Source organism: Vipera ursinii (genome assembly GCF_947247035.1).
Source record: "Vipera ursinii genome assembly, chromosome: 3".
In the NCBI taxonomy this organism is placed as follows: domain Eukaryota; kingdom Metazoa; phylum Chordata; class Lepidosauria; order Squamata; family Viperidae; genus Vipera; species Vipera ursinii.
Window position 1 is genome coordinate 199,721,911 of NC_139516.1, and position 21,277 is coordinate 199,743,187.

At 39.1% G+C, this 21,277-nt stretch overlaps 1 protein-coding gene across 1 annotated transcript in view; it reads right to left on the reverse strand.

The window, feature by feature from the left end:
* Positions 1-595: 595 nt before the first annotated feature.
* The window catches only part of ATAD2 (ATPase family AAA domain containing 2), a 48,079-nt gene continuing 27,397 nt past the window's right edge, over positions 596-21,277 (reverse strand). Inside the window, exons 15-28 of the mRNA XM_083359701.1 lie at positions 19,542-19,632; positions 17,707-18,021; positions 14,578-14,701; positions 13,811-13,997; positions 12,546-12,731; positions 11,986-12,121; positions 11,700-11,896; positions 9,751-9,910; positions 9,104-9,226; positions 8,411-8,563; positions 5,882-6,268; positions 4,314-4,447; positions 3,203-3,331; positions 596-1,234 (exon numbers count right to left, since the gene is read on the reverse strand). Coding sequence (XP_083215827.1) covers positions 1,181-1,234; positions 3,203-3,331; positions 4,314-4,447; positions 5,882-6,268; positions 8,411-8,563; positions 9,104-9,226; positions 9,751-9,910; positions 11,700-11,896; positions 11,986-12,121; positions 12,546-12,731; positions 13,811-13,997; positions 14,578-14,701; positions 17,707-18,021; positions 19,542-19,632 — 2,376 coding nt within the window. The 3' untranslated portion in view covers positions 596-1,180. The remainder of the gene's footprint in view (positions 1,235-3,202; positions 3,332-4,313; positions 4,448-5,881; positions 6,269-8,410; positions 8,564-9,103; positions 9,227-9,750; positions 9,911-11,699; positions 11,897-11,985; positions 12,122-12,545; positions 12,732-13,810; positions 13,998-14,577; positions 14,702-17,706; positions 18,022-19,541; positions 19,633-21,277) is intronic.

The following is a 21,277-nucleotide window of genomic DNA, read 5'->3' on the forward strand; positions in this document are numbered from 1 at the left end:
TTGTACGCAAGGCATCCCAGTCCAGATAGGGTCGCAACTGGCGCACCAGGCGAACCTGGGCAAAGGCCCCCCTAGTCACAGCTCCAATATGCTCTTCTAAAGAGAGCTGTGAATCTAGAAGGACCCCACGACTGCAGTAGCCCGTGGCTATGTGAATCCCCTTTTGTGACCTTCTGACAAGCAATGTCAATGGGGAAACCACATCCACTTAACAACCGTGTTACTAACTTAACAACTCTAGTGATTCAGTTAACAGCTGTGGCAAGAAAGATCCTACAATGGGGCAAAATTCACTTAATGAATGTCTCGCTTAGCCACATAAATTTTGGGCTCAACTGTGGTCGTAAGTTGAGGACTACCTGTATTGTAGTATCCCCAGCCCTGGTGAGTTTTCAATCACCTGCATTTGTAAGAAACGTCAACAGTTATGCAGAGGGCTCTCAATGGCCATAATCTCCCTATCCACATAGTATGGAGGCTCCTCAGTACCAATCTAGGAACAACAGTGATTATTTTAATCTTCGACAAATGAGATTTGGGGCTAAGGTTGCAACTAGTACATGTAACTTGACAAAAAATGCCATTTATAATTAGTATCAAGAGTAATTTATTTTGTCCTTTAAGATTTTAACATATATATTACATAACCTTTGGAGCATTACAAAGCTTGTACAAACAGAATTAACACTAAAAATTAGTGCAATAAAAAAACAGGAATGCTATTTCAATTGAGCTAATAGAACCAAAAAATATCTTGTCTTCAAAGCAATTTGATGATACAGTAAAACATCACATGCAATTCAACATATATACATGATTTGACTAAAGAACATTGGGATAAATTAAGATATTTTTATTCAATTTACAGAAAAAAATATGTATTTTTCAAAAGGTCACATAAATAACTTGACAGATTAGGCTGTTTAAACTCATTGGATCCTGATAGTTGTTAAGAGGTTCAGTTCTACCAGACAAAAAAAACCAAGCATTCAGTAGGATGACTGTCAGGCACACTGGCCCATCCATTTGCCTTCTTTCATTCTTGTTCTCAATGTACTAAAAGAATAGGGCTTCTCTTCCATATGGGTAAAAATCTAGAAATGCTAGATAAAGCTTACTGTGCGTACATAATATTGGGTCTCACATTAATTTCCAATAAGATTTCAGGGATTTGACGACATTATGAAATTATGAATTCAGAAGGATTGAAGGCTGCAATTTCTCTTGCCATTGCCTGAAAATGGACAAAAGAATACATAGTTTAATTAGCTGTGTAACTTCCTTCCATCATTGAACTATAGTTTTGAATTGTAATTTGTGTTGCAAAGTTTGGTGGGGCAAGCAGTCATTATTTTCTATTTCCCTTCAAGGAAAAGATTCTTTTCTTAACTCATGGAATTTCAGGGTGGGTCTTCTGACTTTTGGCTAAATAAGTCAGAATAATGGTTCTCTGGCTTGTTTGCCAGATACCAAGGCATAGCTCAAGTTTCCGGCTCTTGTTTTGTTGGAAGAAACAAAACAAGACTGGACTGACATATTAAAAGAACAATGAAAGTTCTGCTATTTATTCACAGTCACTACTCAGCTATCAAAGCAATGTCATTTCCAAAATCTCACTATTTAACAAGAGAAAAAGTAAAGTTAAATATAAAGAAATATTATTATTTTGGAGAAATCAACCAGGTTCCTGTGATTTGGAGGCAAATTTGAAGCCATGAGAACCATTTTTTGATCAACCAATGACTATAACTAAACCAAAGGCGGCAAATTTTAACTCTGAACTTTCTGTTGGGTCATGCAAGCTGTGTATTGGATGGGTCACCTTTCTTTCCCACTCTTATGTCAGAGATTAAGCTCTACAGAGCCCTCACAGAAGGGACAGTTGCTCTGGAAACTTTGTCCCTTTTGGATTCTGCTGCAAAAGCCATAGGAGGAAATTTGAAAAAGGCAGAAAAGGGAGGATAAATCTCCCTTGAGCATGCTACCATGTTGCTAACGCCATGCATTGATGGTTTCCCCCCCGCTTTTTTCATAAATTATTGGTTTGCACCTAAAGATGCATTCAAAGCATTTTTCCTTATTTTTTATTTATTTATTTATTTTTATTTATTTATTTTAATTCCATTTATATCCCTCCCTTCTCCGAAGACTCAGGGCGGCTTACAAGCTTAGCAGTAGCCTTCATTCTATGTATATGCCTGCTTATTAGGGCTTTCACACAAACCCCAAGCGGCATTATTACAAAGTCAGTTTAATTGCCCCCAACAATCTGGGTCCTCATTTTAGTATCAAGCAGCAGTCCCCAACTTTTCCAGCTTGGTGTCTGGGGAGATAGTTCCATAGTGAGTGGCAGGTGTGCCCATATGAACAGCTCCATTCGTGTGAATGGCAGATGAGAGTGAATTGCACAAGCACCTACCATGAGCTGCCCGGTTCCAAACAGGCCATGGCCTGGGGTTTGGGGACCCCTGATATAAAGTGATCTCATTTAAAGGCATCAGCTGTCAGTAATGATTTAAAGCCGAAGATAGTTTGTTATAGCAAAGGCTTAATTAATACCAAACTGCTATAGAATAGCTCACCACACAAGGAAACAAAATATATGCAAATGCAAGAGAGCCAACAAGATGTTTAGATTGCAAAAAAGCACAATGAAGCTTGTTTGCCCCAAATGTAAAGTGACAAACTTGGAAAAAGTGACAAAGCCTTGGTGGAGCAGTGGGCTAATGCCTCCTTAAGTAACACCAGCTGCCTGCAATTAGTGCAGGTTCGCATCCCACCAGGCTCAAGGTTGACTCAGCCTTCCATCCTTCCGAGGTAGGTAAAATGAGGACCCAGATTGTTGGGGGCAATAAGCTGATTTTGTAATAATGCCGCTTGGGGTTTGTGTGAAAGCCCTAATAAGCAGGCATATACATAGAATGAAGGCTACTGCTAAGCTTGTAAGCCGCCCTGAGTCTTTGGAGAAGGGCGGGATATAAATGGAATTAAAATAAAAATAAAAAAATCACATGTCCCAATAAATGCAAATGTATAATTACGCTTTTGACTCCCCCCCAAATGACAGTAATGCAGTAGTAGAAGAGCAGAGCTGCAATAAAACACAATACAAACTTCGATATCTACTATGAGACAGTGCTAGTAATATAATCAGATGCAGACTTAAATTATGACTAGACTACATTCATGCAAAATACTGTACCTCAATCAATTTGCTTTTGTCATAGTCTCCACGATGTCGATAAATACACTGACTGAGTAAGGCATAGAGTTTCTCCAACTCAAGAATAGTGTAGTCACCACTTTTCTCAACAACCATATTTAGTAATTTCTGGGGGAAACAGAGTAGTACTATTTATTCCTTCAAATAACATCAAGCATTTATTAAATAATTTTCTTCAAGAGGCTGGCTATACATTCCATACATTCTGTATGTACTTGCAGATAAGTAAGAATTTTAAGTGCCAAAATACTGTACATCCCCCTCCCCATGAGTTTGTTCAATGTGTGAACAGGCTTATGAGCAATATGTAGAGTAATGAATGAACCTTTACTGTTAAAGTACAACCATATATACATTGAGATTGGCTGAGTCTTCTTTCGCGCCCACCCCGCCACAACTCAGTGACAACAAACCCACCATCTTGTTGCCATGTGAGCTAATTGCACAACACACCGGCCTCACAAGCCAATCATACATAAAGTTATTTAATATTTTTTAAAAGTACTTGTATATTTTGTGTATATTAGATAAGTCTATTTCTGGATAAGCAAATCTTTAATTTTTAACTAAAAAACATGAAAAATGCATCACTCATGATAAGCCAACTGTCAAAATTAAAACACACGAATATTTTGAAGGGTTGGCATATCCCAACATAGGAGCAATTTCCTATGTGGAATAAAAGGAGAGTTTAAAAATAAAATAGTGGAGCTATTTGTGAACCTGAGCTATTTTGCCTGCTCTCCTTTCGCAAAACTATTTATCTGTTTAACATATTAGTTTGTAACCTCCAAAATATTATTTTGGTTTGAGTGCAAACACATTTCAATTCACTGAGCTGGAAAGTGTCTCTGTATAGAAAATAAATAGCATAATTTATACTCTGTTTATGAGTATTAGAAACTGTGATCTAATAGCAATGTAATATTTAGCAGATTTAACACTATACATTATTCAGAAAAAAAGACCCACCCATCCCCCTGCTCACAAGAGAAGGCAAGACACACTCTGCACTCAGGTGTACACTATATTAAGATACCCAAAAGTAAATAATAGAGAAGGAAGAGTGCCAGTTCCCTCTAAAACATACATTCAGCTTGTCTTGATCCACCGTGAGTGGTGGCGTTTGCTCTGACAGAATTTCCATGGCTTTCTCAACATTTATAAGGTGCTGCTGCTCTACCTGTGAACGCCTTGCACGGGTCATACGAAGCATGCATATATCTAGAATAATAAAAGGAAAACCAGGATTTGTTGCTGCTAGAAGATGTGAAAAATATACAGTAAATAAATAAAATAAACCTTGTGGTACTTACAAGTAGTTATCTAGCAGCAGAGTACCTATAGCAGTGATGGCGAACCTTTTAGAGACCGAGTGCCCAAACCGCAACCCCAAACCCACTTATGTATCACAAAGTGCCAGGGCTGCATCAACATTGTGGTGTACTCGGGGTGGGGGGCAGGGAGGCACCTCTGAGTGCCACCTCTGCTACACAAAAACTGGGGGGGGGGGGCGCGCCAAAATGGGCCACCGTGCTGCAAGGTGCCAAAATGGCCGCCGCCGCACCACGGGGTGCAAATAGAAGGCACTGCACCATGCAAGAATGGGGCAGGGCTAGTGAGTATCACGCAGGCACTAGCCCTGCCCCGTTTGCAGTGTGTGCGTGCTCGCGGCCCCATGTGCGCACGCACGCGTGTAAAATACTTCCCTCTCCCTTTTCTTCCAGTTCACCAATTGACAATGGTTGGTGACCTCTGCTCTACCACCTCTATTCGAGCTTCGCCTCCTTTGTGCTGGGCGGGGGTCCTGCTCCGGGTTGCGGTGGCGGCCTAATGGACCTGCTGCTGGTGGCGGTGGCGCACGTGCCAACAAAGAGGGCTCTGAATGCCGTCTCTGGCACGCATGCCACAGGTTTGCTACCACTGACCTATAGAACTTTAGTCTGCCTATCCCACAGCCCAGTAGGCCACGGCCCAGTAGTAGACTGTGGCCCATGGGTTAGGGACCCCTGTTCTACAGTCCACAAATGGGATATTAGGGCTTGCCAGCAAAAGCCTTACTTTCCTAAGGCTTTCTTTTCAAGGATTCAGGTGTTGGTTTCTGTATTAGCAGTTTTGAGGGGAAGGTCTTCTACCTAAGTGGGCCGCATGTAGAGATTTTTATCGTGATGAATGCAATAAAATCATCACAAAGCAAAAGATTTCAGAATACTGGAACTAATTTTTTTCCTTTTTATGCAGTTCCGAGACTATCCCACAAAGAAAACGTTAACTATGGCAATATAATTCTAATGGCCCTGGAATAATCACAAATTCACGGAATAAAACTAATTAATTCTGTTAGCCTGGCACTGCAATGTGAATTTAAACTTAGCTGGCAGAATCACTAACATGGAGAGAGCAATTCAATATTTAAGAGAATGTGAGGTAGAATTAAACACTCCCCCTAGAGCAGGGGTCCCCAACCCCGGGTCTGCAGACCGGTACTGATCCGCAGCCTGATGGGAACCGAGCCACAGAAGCAGCGGGTGAAGACATGAAGCTTCATCTGTGTGTGCACGGAATCTAGACTGCACGTGCAAAGCTATCCTCAGCCCTGGAGCCCAGAAAGGTTGGGGACCACTGCCCTAAAGTATATTTTGACAACTTTCTACTCACCATTAGCATCCCTATCTAAGGAATGTTCTGTTGCATCACCATTGCATGCCTTTTTTGGTTCTGAAAGTTCTGCATCCTTGTTGCTCTTGTCAAATTTACACTTAACATCATTGCGAATGGCCAGCTCATTTTCCGCATCAGATATACCGATATGCTGCTTTGGAGGCACGTGTTCAGAGTCATCTAGAGATGTCTGTGTTATTTCAACTTCAGTCTGCTCCATACTGGAGTTATTATTTTCCATACATTCTTCTCCATCACTCTCCGCTTCATCTGGCTCTTCTCCTGGAGCTTTGTTCTCTTTATTGAAATGCAAAGTCTTTTTCCGCTTTGCTAGGTTGCCCAGGCACCATCGACTCTTTCTTCTTAGTTTTCTCTTTGATAAGGCTACATTAAAAATACAATCAAATTCACTCCTTTCACTTAAAATTCACATATTCAGAACAAGTTTGGGGAGTACTGCGGGAAACCACCCAAGTTACTTATGTTACTACAGATGTAAAAAAAAAAAATCTACATATGAATTTGCACATAAAAAGACCATTTGCCTTCTCTGGTGTAATGGTTTAAACAGTTTGATATAACTATAAGATCTATACTGAAGCTAGACCTGAATCTCAACATCTTCCTTTTCTGGGGGGAAATGTATTGATATTGTTTAAATAACCATTCATATCTTTCAAAGACATATAGTAGTGGCATGCTTTATAGATGCCATTTCTAGGATCAACATATGAATACAAAAGATATTTAAATGCTTTCCTATTCATTTCTATGCATTTTTCAAACTAAATACGAACACAGTCTGTTATGTTAATGTTCCCATTCCTGAATCTTCATCAAGGTGACCGCAACTAATTATTGTGAAAATTCTGTGCAATGGCACTGTTTTACAACTGCCAGAAGAATACTATGGGTTATGCTGTGTAGCTGCTGCAGCAGCTGCTTGCAAAACTCTTTTGCAGCTTGGAAGTCTCTCGGCCTTTCCTTGGCTGAATAACTAAGCATTGTGTAAGAATAAGAAATTGAAGACATGCTGCTATTAGTGTTGTGCAGCTGTCACTTTGAGGCCTAAGGGGCCCTGCTCTTTTGCCATGAGGTCTTAGCAGGGTGTGAGAACGGGTTTGAAATTTTTTTCCCCGCTGCAGTATGACATCCAACCAGCAGACAACAGAGATTTTGACAACCTGATAAAAAAAAAAAATGGAAGTGACGCTAAAGACCACTTTTGCATTATCTGAAGGAACCAGATACATTCCACTTATACCGTTTCTCAGCTTTTTAGTTTAAGATCAGGTGTATACAGGTAGTCCTCGGCTTACAACAGTCTACATAGTGACCGTTCACTTACAACGGCACGGAAAAAACTGACTTAGGACTGTTTTTCCACACTTATTATTTATTTATTTATTTATTATGGGACTTATATGCCGCCCTATCTCCCAGAGGACTCAGGGCGGCTAACAACAATTAAAAAAAAAACCAACAGTACAAAAGTTAAGAAAAAAATTAAATAACAGCCCCAAATATTAGTTACACAGTTAAAAATTAAAACTTTTAAAAACCCATCATCAATCCAGGTCAGCCTGATGGAAAAGGAACGTCTTGAGGTCGCGGCGAAAGGACCGGAGGTCCGGGGCCATCCGAAGCTCAAGGGGGAGTTGGTTCCAAAGGGATGGTGCTCCCACAGAGAAGGCCCTCCCCCTGGGGGTCGCCAGCCGACACTGTCTGGCCGATGGTACCCTGAGGAGGCCCTCTCTGTGTGAGCGCACTGGGCAATGGGAAGTCGTCCCCAGCAGCATCGGTCCTGCAAGTATCCCGGGCCTAAGCCATGTAGGGCTTTAAAGGTAAGTACTTATGACTGTTTCAGTGTCCCAGGGTCATGTGATCCCTCTTTTGCAACCTTCTGACAAGCAAAGTCAAAGGGGAAGCCAGACTGTGTAACAAACGTTAACAACTTTAGTGGTTCACTTAACAACTGTGGCAAAGAAAGTCATAAAATGGGGCAAAACTCACTTAATTTCTGTCTCACTTAGCAACAGAAATTTTGGGCTCAATTGTGGTCAAAAGTTGAGGACTACCTGTTTTCCAAGTATATAAATATTTGAGAGATGGGTTGTTTTGAGAAGAAGCACAACCTATCAGCAACCAAATATTCCTGCAGAATAAAATGTTTATTGGGAGAAACAACTTAAAACGTTTTCTGCAGGATTTAATTAATGGTCAACTTCATTTCTCAAATTATTCACATAGCCAAAAGGACAGCGTTTTAAGAAAGATGCCAGAAGAAAGCAATGCAGTAATCATTTTTGGTGTTTGTAATGTGACTAAATAGTAAAACATTTGCAGAGTAGCATCAGTAGGATATGAGTAGTTGTGGCTTACACAAAATTTTTATGCATCCTCTATTTATAGGGTTACGAAACCAGAGAATGAACTAAATTAGTGCTTATTAGAAATAAGTCAAGAGAAAATTCAAGCGCACACATTCTTGGCTCGCAACGCAAGACCAGATAAATTAGCACTTACCACTATGAATGAAAGGAGAACTAGAATCCAGAGGTATGGGTGGGCTTTTAATCTTGTCAACACATTCAGAATCCAATTTCTTATCCTGCAATGTGGTATTTTGCTTTGGCATGACATGGTAATAGGATGGAGCATATTTTGAAGAACTGCAACCTTTAAAAGTAACAATACATTGTAAGAATCCTTTACCCACCTTTGTTGAACTACTCTAATAGGTTGTGTACAAATACATTTGGGGCTGATGCCACGTTCTAAAGAAAGGGATTCTGGGAGAGAGGAATCTGATACCGTGATGGCGCAGTGGTGAGAATGCAGTATCACAGGCTAATTCTGCCGACTGCCAGCAGTTTGATTCTCGCCGGCTCAAGGTTGACTCAGCCTTCCATCCTTCCAAAGTCAGTAAAATGAGGACCCCGATTGTTGGGCAATATACTGACCCCGGAAACTGCTTAGAGAGGCCTGCAAAGCACTATGAAGCAGTATAGAAGTCTAAGTGCTATTGATACAACTTTAAGTCTCCTAGCCTGAAAAAAAATGCTTCTTATACACAGAATATACACAGGTATATTCTCTCTATTCCAATCACAGTAATGCTATATATTTGTCAAAGCAAAAACATCCTAGTACACAACGTAATAGTGTTAAAATCATTCTGCAACTTTTTAAATGTGCCACATGGTGAAGAAAACCCACCTCTCTTTTTGCGTGATTCCTGAATTTCTTCACAAAGTTGTTCAAAATTTTCATCCATTTCATCCTTTATTATAGCATAGGCTGTATCTTTGAGAAAACAAGCTCTATGTCTAATCAAACGATCTAAAACAAATGCATAAGAAAATACTTTGTTATGAAATTTAATAGTTCCGCAAAGGTCTGTAAAAGTTTAATAAATGGTTAATATGAAGTTTAATACCTTTTAATAGCACCACTGAGGCTTCAAGTTACCCTACTCTTAATGTCTTCTTTTTTAATTTGATGGAGAACAAGTTGGGTACAGCAGGGTGTTAAAACATCTGATTATTTAATGTAATATACAGGAGGTCCTTGACTTTCAAAGCTTGTTTAGTGACACTTCAAAGTTACAATAGCACTGAAAAAGTGTTTTACACACTTAACAACTGTTGCAGCATCTCAAGACCATGTGATCACTTTCTCTGACCTGACAAGCAGAGTCAATGGGGAAGCCAGATTCACTTAACAACTATGGCTGGAAAAGTAAAAAATGGGGCAAAATTCACAATTCAACAACTGTCTTACTTAGCAACAGAAATTTGGGGCTTAATTGTGATCATACGTTGAGGACTACCCGTATAATAGTTTGCTTACGCATTAAGGCTTACCTCCAGGATCTCTATCAGGATTGTACTCTAATGCATTGCTACAGATGAGATCAATATCTTTTAGATAATCTCTGGCAGACAGATACTGATGAAGATCAATTTTTGAAATAATGGTTGAAAGATCCATTGGCTGCTTGATGACTGTGACATAATCTGGTACCTACAGGAGCATTATAAGAAAAAAGTCTGAATATATAACCTGCCTTCAGGAGTAAAATAAGTTTACATTTCTGTTTGTTTTAAGAATGGTTGATACCTGAAAATGTTGGCATTAAGGCTTTTGAACTACCTGTTTAAGATCATATTTTGAATTCAATTTTTGCTGGGAAAACCAAAAATCATTTAGTCAACTGCACAGTTCTGGAAGCTGTTGTTGTTGACAACTCGGGAGAATAGGAGACTTGGAGTCCACTTGCCACATATAACTCCAGCTCCCATTTTAGAGTTTCCAGAAAACCTATCAAGCAATCAGTTTTTTAAAGTGTACATTTTCCTGATTATAGAATAAAAATAAGAGAGCTCACCAATCAGGTCAATTTTCCCTTTTCAGAGAAGAGAAGCAAAAGGTGTATCTTATAAGTAAAGGTAAAGGTTCCCCCGCACATGCGTGCTAGTCGTTTCCGACTCTAAGGGCCGGTGCTCATCTCCGTTTCAAAGCCGAAGAGCCAGCGCTTGTCCGAGGATGTCTCCGTGGTCATGTGGCCGGCATGACTAGACGCCAAAGGCGCATGGAACGCTGTTACCTTCCCAACGTAGTGGTCCCTATTTTTCTACTTGCATTTTTACGTGCTTTCGAACTGCTAGGTTGGCAGAAGCTGGGACGAGTAACAGGCGCTCACTCTGTTACATGGCACTGGGGATTCGACCTGCCAAACTGCCGACCATCTGATCGACGAGCTCTATTCCTCAAAAACTGAAAGCGTTTATTTCATTGAGAAACCTGCCTCTCAAACAGGCTGAGAAGTTTGACTTGCCTATTCAACTGGAATTGTTTTATCACTGGTTATGATCCCTACAGCCCCTAATCACAAGGAAGTTGCTCACCCTTGACACAAGACATATAAAATTGAATAAAAGAGAACAGAAGAAAGAAAATAGGACAAGAACCGGGTAACTGTCCTGCTGGACCAGACAAAAAATCATTGTAATTTTGAACATCTGTCAAGCATATAACCTTTCTTCATCATGTACAGGTCGTTCTATTGAGACTTATACAAGGCCCTGATATTTATGTTTTGGAAGAAGATATACAAAGCATGTGCCAAAATCCCATTCTTCTTCCCTGGTTCGTTCTCAAAACTCCTTTGGGAAGAGAGAAATGAAAAACATTCAACCCATGAAAACAAGAAGTTCTAAGAAGACAAATAAGAGAGTAGACAAAGGCAGAGGGTAAAAGCAGAAAGGAAGAGAAAGGAATGCAAGTGAATGAAAGATGGGGAAATGCCAAGCAGATTTTGATGAAATGGTAAGCAAGAGAGAGAGGACACTTTTAACAGAAGTTGCCTTTAGTGAAGATGTACACATCCCAGAATTGCTCTCAAATTTTGATATTTTAAAATCAAGTTTACCATTTAGAGTATTCATCTCGAGCAGCATTTAGGTTATTATTTTGATGTAAGTTTTGTCTGCATTCATTACTTTTTCTAACTGATGTTAGAACCCTATGACACAGGGTCCCCCAACTTCTGTTCCACAGCCCAGTGCTATCACAGTCCGTTCAGAAACAGGCAGCAGACGTGGTGGGCAAGTGCACAAAGCTGCATTTATGAAAGCGGTGCCGCGCACACGAAACCATCCCCCCCCGCTTGTCCATCAAGCCGGAAAGCTTGGAGACCACTGATCTAATAGCAACATTTGGCAAATTTGAAACTAAATTCAAACTTAAATGTAATCAACGATAGCCAATGATTTGCACTGCAGGATGTACAAGAGAAGAACACAAATTATACCTCGTGCAAATCAACAGGTTTTGTAAAGGCTCTGAAGCGTTTATCAATGGCAAGTCTGTGTGTCACATTTCTTAAAAAAATTCTGAGTTCACGTAGAGTATCTTCTTCTTGCTCCTCAAGCTGTTTGACTTCCTGTTCTGTCAGCTGCCGTGGTTCCGGTGGGGGAGCTACTGGTAATACCTCTAATGCCTGCAAAACTTAAGAAGGAAAATATATTTGAAAACATGTAGCTATTTACAAATCCATCGACAATAAGCTTTATCCAACGTATTTGCAGCACATCTACCTGCTTTCTTTTTTGATACCGGCGATTTAACTGCTTGATGGAGAATTAGACTTTCAAAGAATTTTCTTCTTTCTCCAAAATTAGGCAAACGAACATCAAAAACTTCTCCAAAACCATCAACAAATAATTCCTTTACCTAAAAAAGATAAGATACATCATGCAAACAAATTAACAAGAGAAATAATGTATAAACAAATCAAAGGACAACTGAAGTTAGTGTATCTGTAGGTAGGGCAAAATTCTAGATCTACTGAACTAGTAATGCTTCATGCAGAAAGTCTGACAAAAATAAAGCGAGCAATAAAAATACAATAATGGGAAACATTTAGAGTAATACAACAACAGTTTTTGATAAGCAAGCAACACTGAAGTATGAGGCAGGGATGTGTGTGCATACACACTTTTTTGAAAAGAAAAACATTCTCTTAAAAAAAAAATAAGGTGTGAAAGGAGGGATTTTTTAAAAAAAATTTATCCTAAACTTGACTGTGCTGCTAAATAAGGACAAAGTCAGTTACAATAAGGTACAATGGATTATCCTATGAACAAATTGCACATACCTCATCTGGCAGAACTTCATGACATGTATCTGATGTTGCAAGAAGAAAAATAGGAGCAAAGGATGGAATGTTCTGTAACAGTGTAGTAAATGTTGCTTGCAATGTGTGTCCAACTGTTCCCCACCATATATGAATATTTGGAATGTATATTATACTTGGAGCTGTTCTCTTAGCTTCACAGATCAACTAGACAAAGAAGACATTTTAATCACTAAATCAATGTAGTTGTCCACTTTACTAATACTAGTTTTTAGTATTCATGTAGTAATCTATAAGAGGCATTTTATAAAGACATGTCTTTTTCTGAAAATTCCAGTTTTCAGTCCAGATGATTGAAGATACATATTCTATGCCAAGACAAAAAGGAAGGAAGGAAGGAAGGAAGGAAGGAAGGAAGGAAGGAAGGAAGGAAGGAAGGAAGGAAGGACCAGTCAGCCAAACAAAAGGTTATTAGAAAAGTGGACTAGTCATTTAACAGATCATAATTTAAAATATACTTATATTCCACAAGAGTTTGTGAAATAGCCAGTTATGAGGGCTTCAGTTGATAAAATCAAGTTTTTAAATGCACGAAAGATTGTGGAAGAAGGTAAGAGAGGAGTCCAGTTTAAGAAGCAGCCACAGAGCCCAGAAGTAGAACTATGGAAATGAAACATTGTAAAAAGACTTGGCTTTATAGTGAGAATCTGATCCATATCCTGTCTTGGAATACAGATTGCTAGCGGTTGTTTCGTCTTGTTCTTGAAAATAACAAGCTTGAAAGATGGAAATGAATCTTTGAACTATTCAGTGGAAGATGTGAGATGAATTTTGGAATTTAAATTTCCACTTGAAATCAGATAATGTTTTGCAAAACAGACTGGACAAGTTACAAGAAATAGACATTGTCTGGGTTTCAGTCAAAAATGACCCTAATGTGAAAAAAAAAAAAAGACACTGGCACGTTAAGAAATTCTCCAGCCTCTGCCCTAAGATTGCAGGCAGAACTACTAAATAGTTAGCAGAAGCAAACAGTGCATGTTGGGAAAGGAAAAAGCTGATTCTGTTCTCCAATCTGTTCACACTGAAATTTCTAGGAAGAAGCAATTTCTACTTCCTGGAAATTTAACTTGGTAACCACTGGAAGAGAGGTAGCATCCGTTTCCAAGGTTGATAATTCTCCATAGGAATAGGGAAAAATGTTTACAGGTAGTCCGTGACTTACGAAGGCAATTGGAGCCAAAACTTCCTTCTTAAAAACTAAATGGTAAAAGACAATAAAATACCTGTGCGCATGTTTCTTCAGGGGTTTTGGAGCTGACACCAAAGAGAATAGAAAGGTCTAGTGTATAAACAGGAAACTTTTCTAAAGCATGTATGACTGCTGGAGCCAAATGAGAGGCTTGTCCATATTCTGGCTTCCCACTAATTAAGAGTCTTGGTCGGCAAGATGTTGGTTGGTGATAAGCATTTCTGTTAAAAGAAAAAAAGAAAACAAGGAGCTCCTAATTCAACGCAAATATTAGCTTTTCGGTCATGTAAGATCCAAGATCAGCCTGAAACTAACACATTTTAAATATCCCGAGTCCCGTTTTTAAATCAAAACAGTAAAGGATGTAATAAAGTATTTCAGTTCATTCATATATAGATATATGTAGTGCTTCAACAACTAAGCTATCACAAACTGGCAGAAGCTGCAAGCATAGGTGACCTGAAGTTTTTTTTAAAAAAAAATTACCCATATGCATAGCAAAAATACAAAGTCAAATATCTCCATCTTTTCTCCCTAAAAATTAATCTGTGATAGCATTACTGAATACACTTTTCTCACTCTGCTTTTCATTGTTCTAATTCATATATATGTATGCACAAGTTCATCCAAAAGCTGTGCAAAATAATACCCTTCTTTTTAAATTTTAGTACTGATCAAGGAACACAAAGCAATGAATAAATCTTATTCAGTAGGAAAGGAAACCTAAAACATGCATGAAAACAGTACACATTAGGGGGGTGTTTTTTGGGGTGGGGGCAAAGATTGCCATTGATCACCTACCTATTAAAATTAAGAAAATGTGTCCGCTTTTGAGAACCTTTCTGAAAATGTCCCGTTTCAAATACTGGTGGTCCTTCTTCATCACTGTATAGCAGATCAGGTTCTGACACATGATTAGCAAAATCTTTAAAGGAAACAAAAAGGCAAAGAATTTCATGTGAATATTGTATATATTTCTAAGCTTATTTCTTATTTCTAAGCTTAATTTAAGATTTTTTTTGTTCTCACTGGGTCATTGAATCTTATTTCTAAGGCCAATTTTAGATTTTTATTTCAACACAGGCAACTAAAGGGAGTAAGTCGTCACGAAGCCCGATATCAACTTTCTAATGAAAATATAAATAAAAATGAAGAAAAAAAATGCCTCAGAGTACATTGTGTGCTACTAAATTACAGCTCAAATGTACATATTTTAGACAGTTATTTTTGCTTGTTCTCATTTTAATTAAACTGGATTGTTTAAATTTTAAATAAACTGGATTATTTAAAAGTATATTCTTCTCTAGGGGTCCCAAAGCCCTGGGCTGCACGAGCAGCAGATACTCATGCGTGAAGCTCCATTTGTGTGAGTGGTGGGCACACACACACGTTTGGGCAAATGGAGCTTGTGTGCACTCACACAGAACCATCCCCTCCCACCTGGGCCGCCAAGGCAGAAAGGTTGGAGACCGCTGTTCTATTCCACAAAATATAACATGGAATTGATGGAATTAGAAACACAACCTTTGATTAGTTTTCACGGTTTCTATGTAAAATAAAAAGGTAAAGGTAAAGTTTCCCCCGCACATGTGTGCTAGTCATTTCCGACTCTAGGGGCCGGTGCTCATCTCCGTTTCAAAGCCGAAGAGCCAGCGCTTGTCCGAGGACGTCTCCGTGGTCATGTGGCCGGCATGACTAGACGCCAAAGGCGCACGGAACGCTGTTACCTTCCCACCATAGTGGTCCCTATTTTTCTACTTGCATTTTTTACGTGCTTTCGAACTGCTAGGTTGGCAGAAGCTGGGACGAGTAACAGGCGCTCACTCTGTTATGCGGCACTCGGGATTCGACCCGTCAAACTGTAAAATATCTAGCAGGAAAACTGATGTTGGGAAGTAATTATTCACTAAGGGCCATGGGTATCCAGCTATTCAGCTGCAGTGGTGTTTCATAATAAGCTAGTTCTTAACTTTTCTACTTTCCTCTGCTGTGTGCTGCATCACAGAAAGTTACAATGTGGGACAACAGACAGGATCATTTGGTTTTACTGGCAAACCTATCTGGCCGATCAATGTTATTTTGGTTAGTTATATCAATTGTTTTTTTCCCCATTGATAAAATGGAGCAGTATATTGGAAGAATAATTGAACAATGGAACAGATTATTTTGTATTGTCCCTCTGGATTGCCAGATACAATAAAATACAATACTCCAGATTGTGTTGTCCCTCCATTCCTTACTCAACGCCCTGGTCTTTTAACTTGTTTTACCTTAAGTTATTATCACATCAATCTTATTTTACTTCTTGACCACAGTTAAATAGTTTTTAAATACTGTTCTATAGTTTGCACAGTACTACAATATTTCTTCTAACTTTTTTGGATATTTTAAAGGTTTAGAGATTGCCCTGTCCAGTAGTGATCAACTCAAGGGGGCTTTGTTCATCTCTGATTCTCAGCCGAGGAAGCCTGCACTATTTGAGATGTTTCCATCATGTTGTGTAGCCAGAATGAAAATATGGAACGTAGTAACTTTACCACCGAAGTGGTACCTATTTGTCTACTTGCATTTGCATGCTTTGGAACTGCGAGGTTGGCAGGAACTGGAACGAGTGACGGAAACTCACCCTGCTGCTTTGGTGCTCAGGTCTCAAACCTGGGCTGTCTGCTTTCCAACTGACAAATTCAGTGTCTTAACTGCTGAGCCTTCACACCCCACTCTTAGATAATTTTACAGTATTTTCTTTTTTTTTAATCCTAAATAATTGTGATTCTTTTATTTGCTAGTCAATGACTGAATAACTGATTGTAAAATAAACATTCCAATTACTAGATCACTATTTATAAGAAATAAGGAGGAGGAGGAGGAGGGAGCTTTAGTTAGCAAAGGGGGCATACTCATTCCTTTCTCCATCTCTGCTTTCTTATGAAACTAGGAAATCCAATATGGATGACTGAGATGATTAAAATAATTTCTGGGATGAGTGCAGCAGGTGATTTAATTAAAATATTCAGGTTAGTTCCATAGCTGAAAATAATACTACCGTCTTTTATTTATTTACTTATTTTTATCCTGCCTTTATTTTTACAAATAATTCAAGGCAGAAAACATATCAAACACACTTTCCTTCTATTTTCCCAACTACAATCTGGGATGTGGTTGGGCTGAGAGAGAGAGAGAGAGATTGGCCCAGTCACTCAGCTGGCTTTCATGGCAAAAGTGGGACGGCCTCCTGCTTTTCTAGCCTGCCGCCTTGATCGAGCGGTCCCCAACCTTTCCAGCTTTGTGGACCAGTGGGAGAGGGGATGGTACCACGCAAGTGGCGGGCGAGCGTGCGTAGCTCCATTTGCGCTTACATAGAGCTTCCGTGTGAGTGCTCCCATCACTCGTGCACGTGTAGCTGCATGTGCGCACTCGCCCACTGCTTCTGTGGGCCGATTCCAAATTGCCCATGGCCCTGTAGTGGGCTGTGGCCCAGGAACTGGGGATGCCTGCCTTAGCTATTAAACCAAAATGGCTCTATCGTCCAGCATCTTGATTCCATTAGTCATTTGTTAATGACTACCATTAAAACAGTGTCTCCAATTGTCTGGCTTTCTTTCATGCTGCTCGGGAAGCCAGGAAGTTGTATTCTTAAAACATCTGAACAACATGGATTTGGGAAGGATATGCTAATGTTTTTGCCTGTACAAAACCCATTCCACAGCAAGCAGACCTCTTATGAAAAACTGCAAATAAATAAACTTTATTGAATGTTTTTTTAAAAAATTAATCTGGTTAACTAAAAAAAATCACTGCAGATTCTTTTCCACCCCTCTTCAAAGAGGAAAAGGTAAAGTCTGTCAGTGCTAATATTTTATTAAAATGAAGGTGACTTTAACTATTCGTCCTAAATTTATTTTGTTTCAGAAAATTAAGAAATTTAAATACCTGATTTATTCCCTCCTTTCTTTGCCAGTTCTGCATGTGGAAATACATTTTGTACTACCTCCATGATTCTTTGCAGTGCATTTTCAAGCAGTGGTTTTGAAATTGTAGAGAGTGCTTGGCCAGGTGAGGTCACTGCCCGCTGAGAAGCAGGTATAGTCTTTTGCATAGCAACCACAAAATCTTTAGCGGTTATGTTAATAGAAGAGATATCTAACTGCAGCTTCACGCTGCTGGTGTAAATCTGAGGATAACGTCGACGTAAGGCACACAAGGCTGCCTCAGTACATATCGATTTAATATCAGCCCCACAGTACCCTATGAAGAAAAAAACATTTGTATTAAATATGTTTCAATAATCAGTTTAAAGCCATTTCATGATATATGAACCATGTCTCCCTAAGGAAAGAATCTACCATCGCTTATAATTGAATATAGAAATGTTTCCTTTTTAAAAAAAAATTCTACCTGGGCATTATGCTTTACAGATGATTCTAAAGTGGTGTTTCCCAACCTGGGCAACTTACAGACGTAAAAAATGAGAATTTAAAAAATAAAAAGGAGTGCATATATTTGTGAATAGATGCAAAAACAGTAGGTATATCCATATCTATCATGCTACTTATTAGAATAAGCACTGTCATGTAAGACAGTCAGATTGGTATGATGATTTAAGTCATGAGGCTAGAGACTGTGAGTACTGCCTTAGGCCGGGGGTAGGCAAGCTTGGCTCTTTTATGACTCATGGACTTCAACTCCCAGAATCCCTGAGTCAGCTAACTCAGGAATTCTGGGAGTTGAAGTCCACGAGTCATAAAAGAGCCAAGGTTGCCTACCCCTGCCTTAGGGACAAAGCCAGAAAACCCTTTCTCAAAATTGTGCTGAGAAAACTGCAGGGACTAGTTCAGGCAGCTGAGGAGTCAAGACTGACTTTAAAAAACTGCAGAAGATTAGTAAGTACCTCTTCATTTTTCCTGCAAGCCATACTTGCTTCTACAATGCATTTTAAAAACCTCTTTCCAAGAAACTCATCAACTCCTCCAATTATTATCTTTTTGATCTTCACTCCTCCCTCATATATGTCTTGCAATTCAATCCTAATTTATTCTCTGAAATGATGAAACTACTTCAAATATTTCTTTATGTCACTTACTATTTGTATTCAGTTCATATTTGGTACTCATTTCTCAACGATTCCCTTGTTTAATTATACACACTCTTCATATCCGCCAAGCCTTCAGCAAGCAAGTCATTTTTATGGTTCCCTTAAACGTATCTAACTTCCATTTCATTACAACAAATTGGACAGAGGGATGGTCTCATGGGCTTTAGCGTTCTTTAGTAAGCATTCTACCAAGATTAAGTACATGTGTCAAATTGCTCTGCTATTTATATACAATCATTTCATCTCATAACCATCATTTATATATAATTTACAATACCTCAATCTTTTCTGTCAAGCACTGAAGAACAAAGCAGGCATATACTGCTTTCTGGCAGTCAACTAAAGTGTAAAAAACCCCACTGCAATAATTAGAAATTCTTCCTTGTATTCTGCTTAATATGTTTCATTTACTAGGAAAAGTACACAGCCCCCACCTTCACCGGTTGGAACCCCCATTGGCTCTCCTTGCCCTCACCCTATGTATTCCCAGGGCTACAGCTGTACCCAGCACCTGGATCCCAGGCCACCAGCAGAAGATGTCAAAGGTCAGTTGAGGTAGCAGAGGGGGTCAGTATTTGTGTCAAAGTGTAAGATACCCAAAAGCACCAAGCTGGGGCCCAAATTTTAATCATGGAAATGGATTGTGCAAAATATTTTGAATTCCTGTTCTTACCAACACATTTTTCAGCAACCTCCTGTAGAAATATTTCAGATGGCTTAGGGGTCCATTCTCGTGTATGGATCTTAAGAATCTCCTTTCTTGCCTAGAAACATAAATGTTTTTTTTCAAAAAAAGAAAAAAGCTTTAAGCTTTCTTAATCTTAAGATATCAAATATTTCAGTTCCCGATCATGAATGCTCTATGCTTACATTAACACCAGCTTTTTAAATAGAGGAAAACTACTGTATTGTTCATTACTATAATTCCTCAATATAATTCTAATTTATATAACAAAATTACTTTGGAAAGAGGTAACAGACAGTAAAGTTTATGTGATTTTTATCTTAATACAAGATAAAAACTCAAATGGGCAGACATGTTTTTCAGAAAAGTCTCAAACCAAAGAAATAATCAAACAGTAGCAGGTGCAGCAGTCATGAGAAACGTGGCTCATTAGAATATTAAAGTAGATTGAAAAATGGGATTGCCTGCATGACAAGCTCATTATGCAAATCTATATATGATATAATGTGGAATATAAAAAGATCATTGGGCTACAATTTAAAATAAGGGAAACAACACAAAAATGGTTACTTCAATTATTTTATTTAGCATAATAAATATAATATTGATAAGACTACTCTCTGTTTTAAGTGTAATTATATAGCTATATATAATTTTCAACTGCTAAAAATTGAATATCTGTTTTAGGTTTAGGTTTAAGTTTTATTTAATTTGTATACCGCCCTTCTCCCTAGGGACTCAGGGCGGTTCACAGGGCATATATAAATAACGATACAAAAGTTAAAAAGAGATTAAACCAATGCCCAGTTAAAAAAACAATAATACAATACTAAGAACAACAATTTAAAAACCCACATTCCCCCATCAGGCCAGACCAGCTAATTCAAATAAGTGGGTCTTCAGGCCGCGACGGAAGGTTCGGAGGTCTGATGACATCCGGAGCTCCACCGGCAGTTGATTCCATAATGCCGGAGCGCCCACAGAGAAGGCCCTCCCCCTGGGGGCCACCAGTCGGCATTCCCTGACCGGAGGCACCCTGAGGAGGCCCTCTCTGTGGGAACGCACAGGGCGGAGGGGAGTTGACGCCAGCAGCAGGTGGTCCCTGAGGTAACCCAGACCCATGCCATGTAAGGACTTAAAGATCATAACCAAGACCTTGAACCTCACCCGGAAGACAACTGGTAGCCAATGCAGCTCGCGGAGCAAAGGTGTAACATGGGAGTACTTTTACAGGAGCAAAAGAAGACAGAATTCTTTTGGTCATCCCAAAGGTATTTAGTGACCCACAGTAGTAAAGATGATAGAAAATTGAATGGAATTACAGTATTAACAACAAGATTGTTTCCTGTAATGTCCTAGTTTTCTATTTCAGTCTAATGATTTTCTTAATGTTAGATTTTAATGGTCTTATTTCTAACTGAAGAGTTGTTGGGAAATGCAAAGAAAGGCAGCACCAAGTAAGTATGTTGCCACCTTAGGATGAAGCATTTCAGAAAACCATTCCAGTAGCTACAATGGAATGTATTTCAATCTGATACATTATGTGTTTGGTGAGTAGATTGATGGAGCTAATCAGTGCTTTTTTTGTAAAAGAAAAAGGTGCCGGAACTCACACATGTCATACAACCCGCCTCGCCTACCCTACAAGGTTCCATCCAAAAAAGGTGCCGGAACTCCGTTCTGAGCGTTCTATGAGAAAAAAAAGCCCTGGAGCTAATACAGGA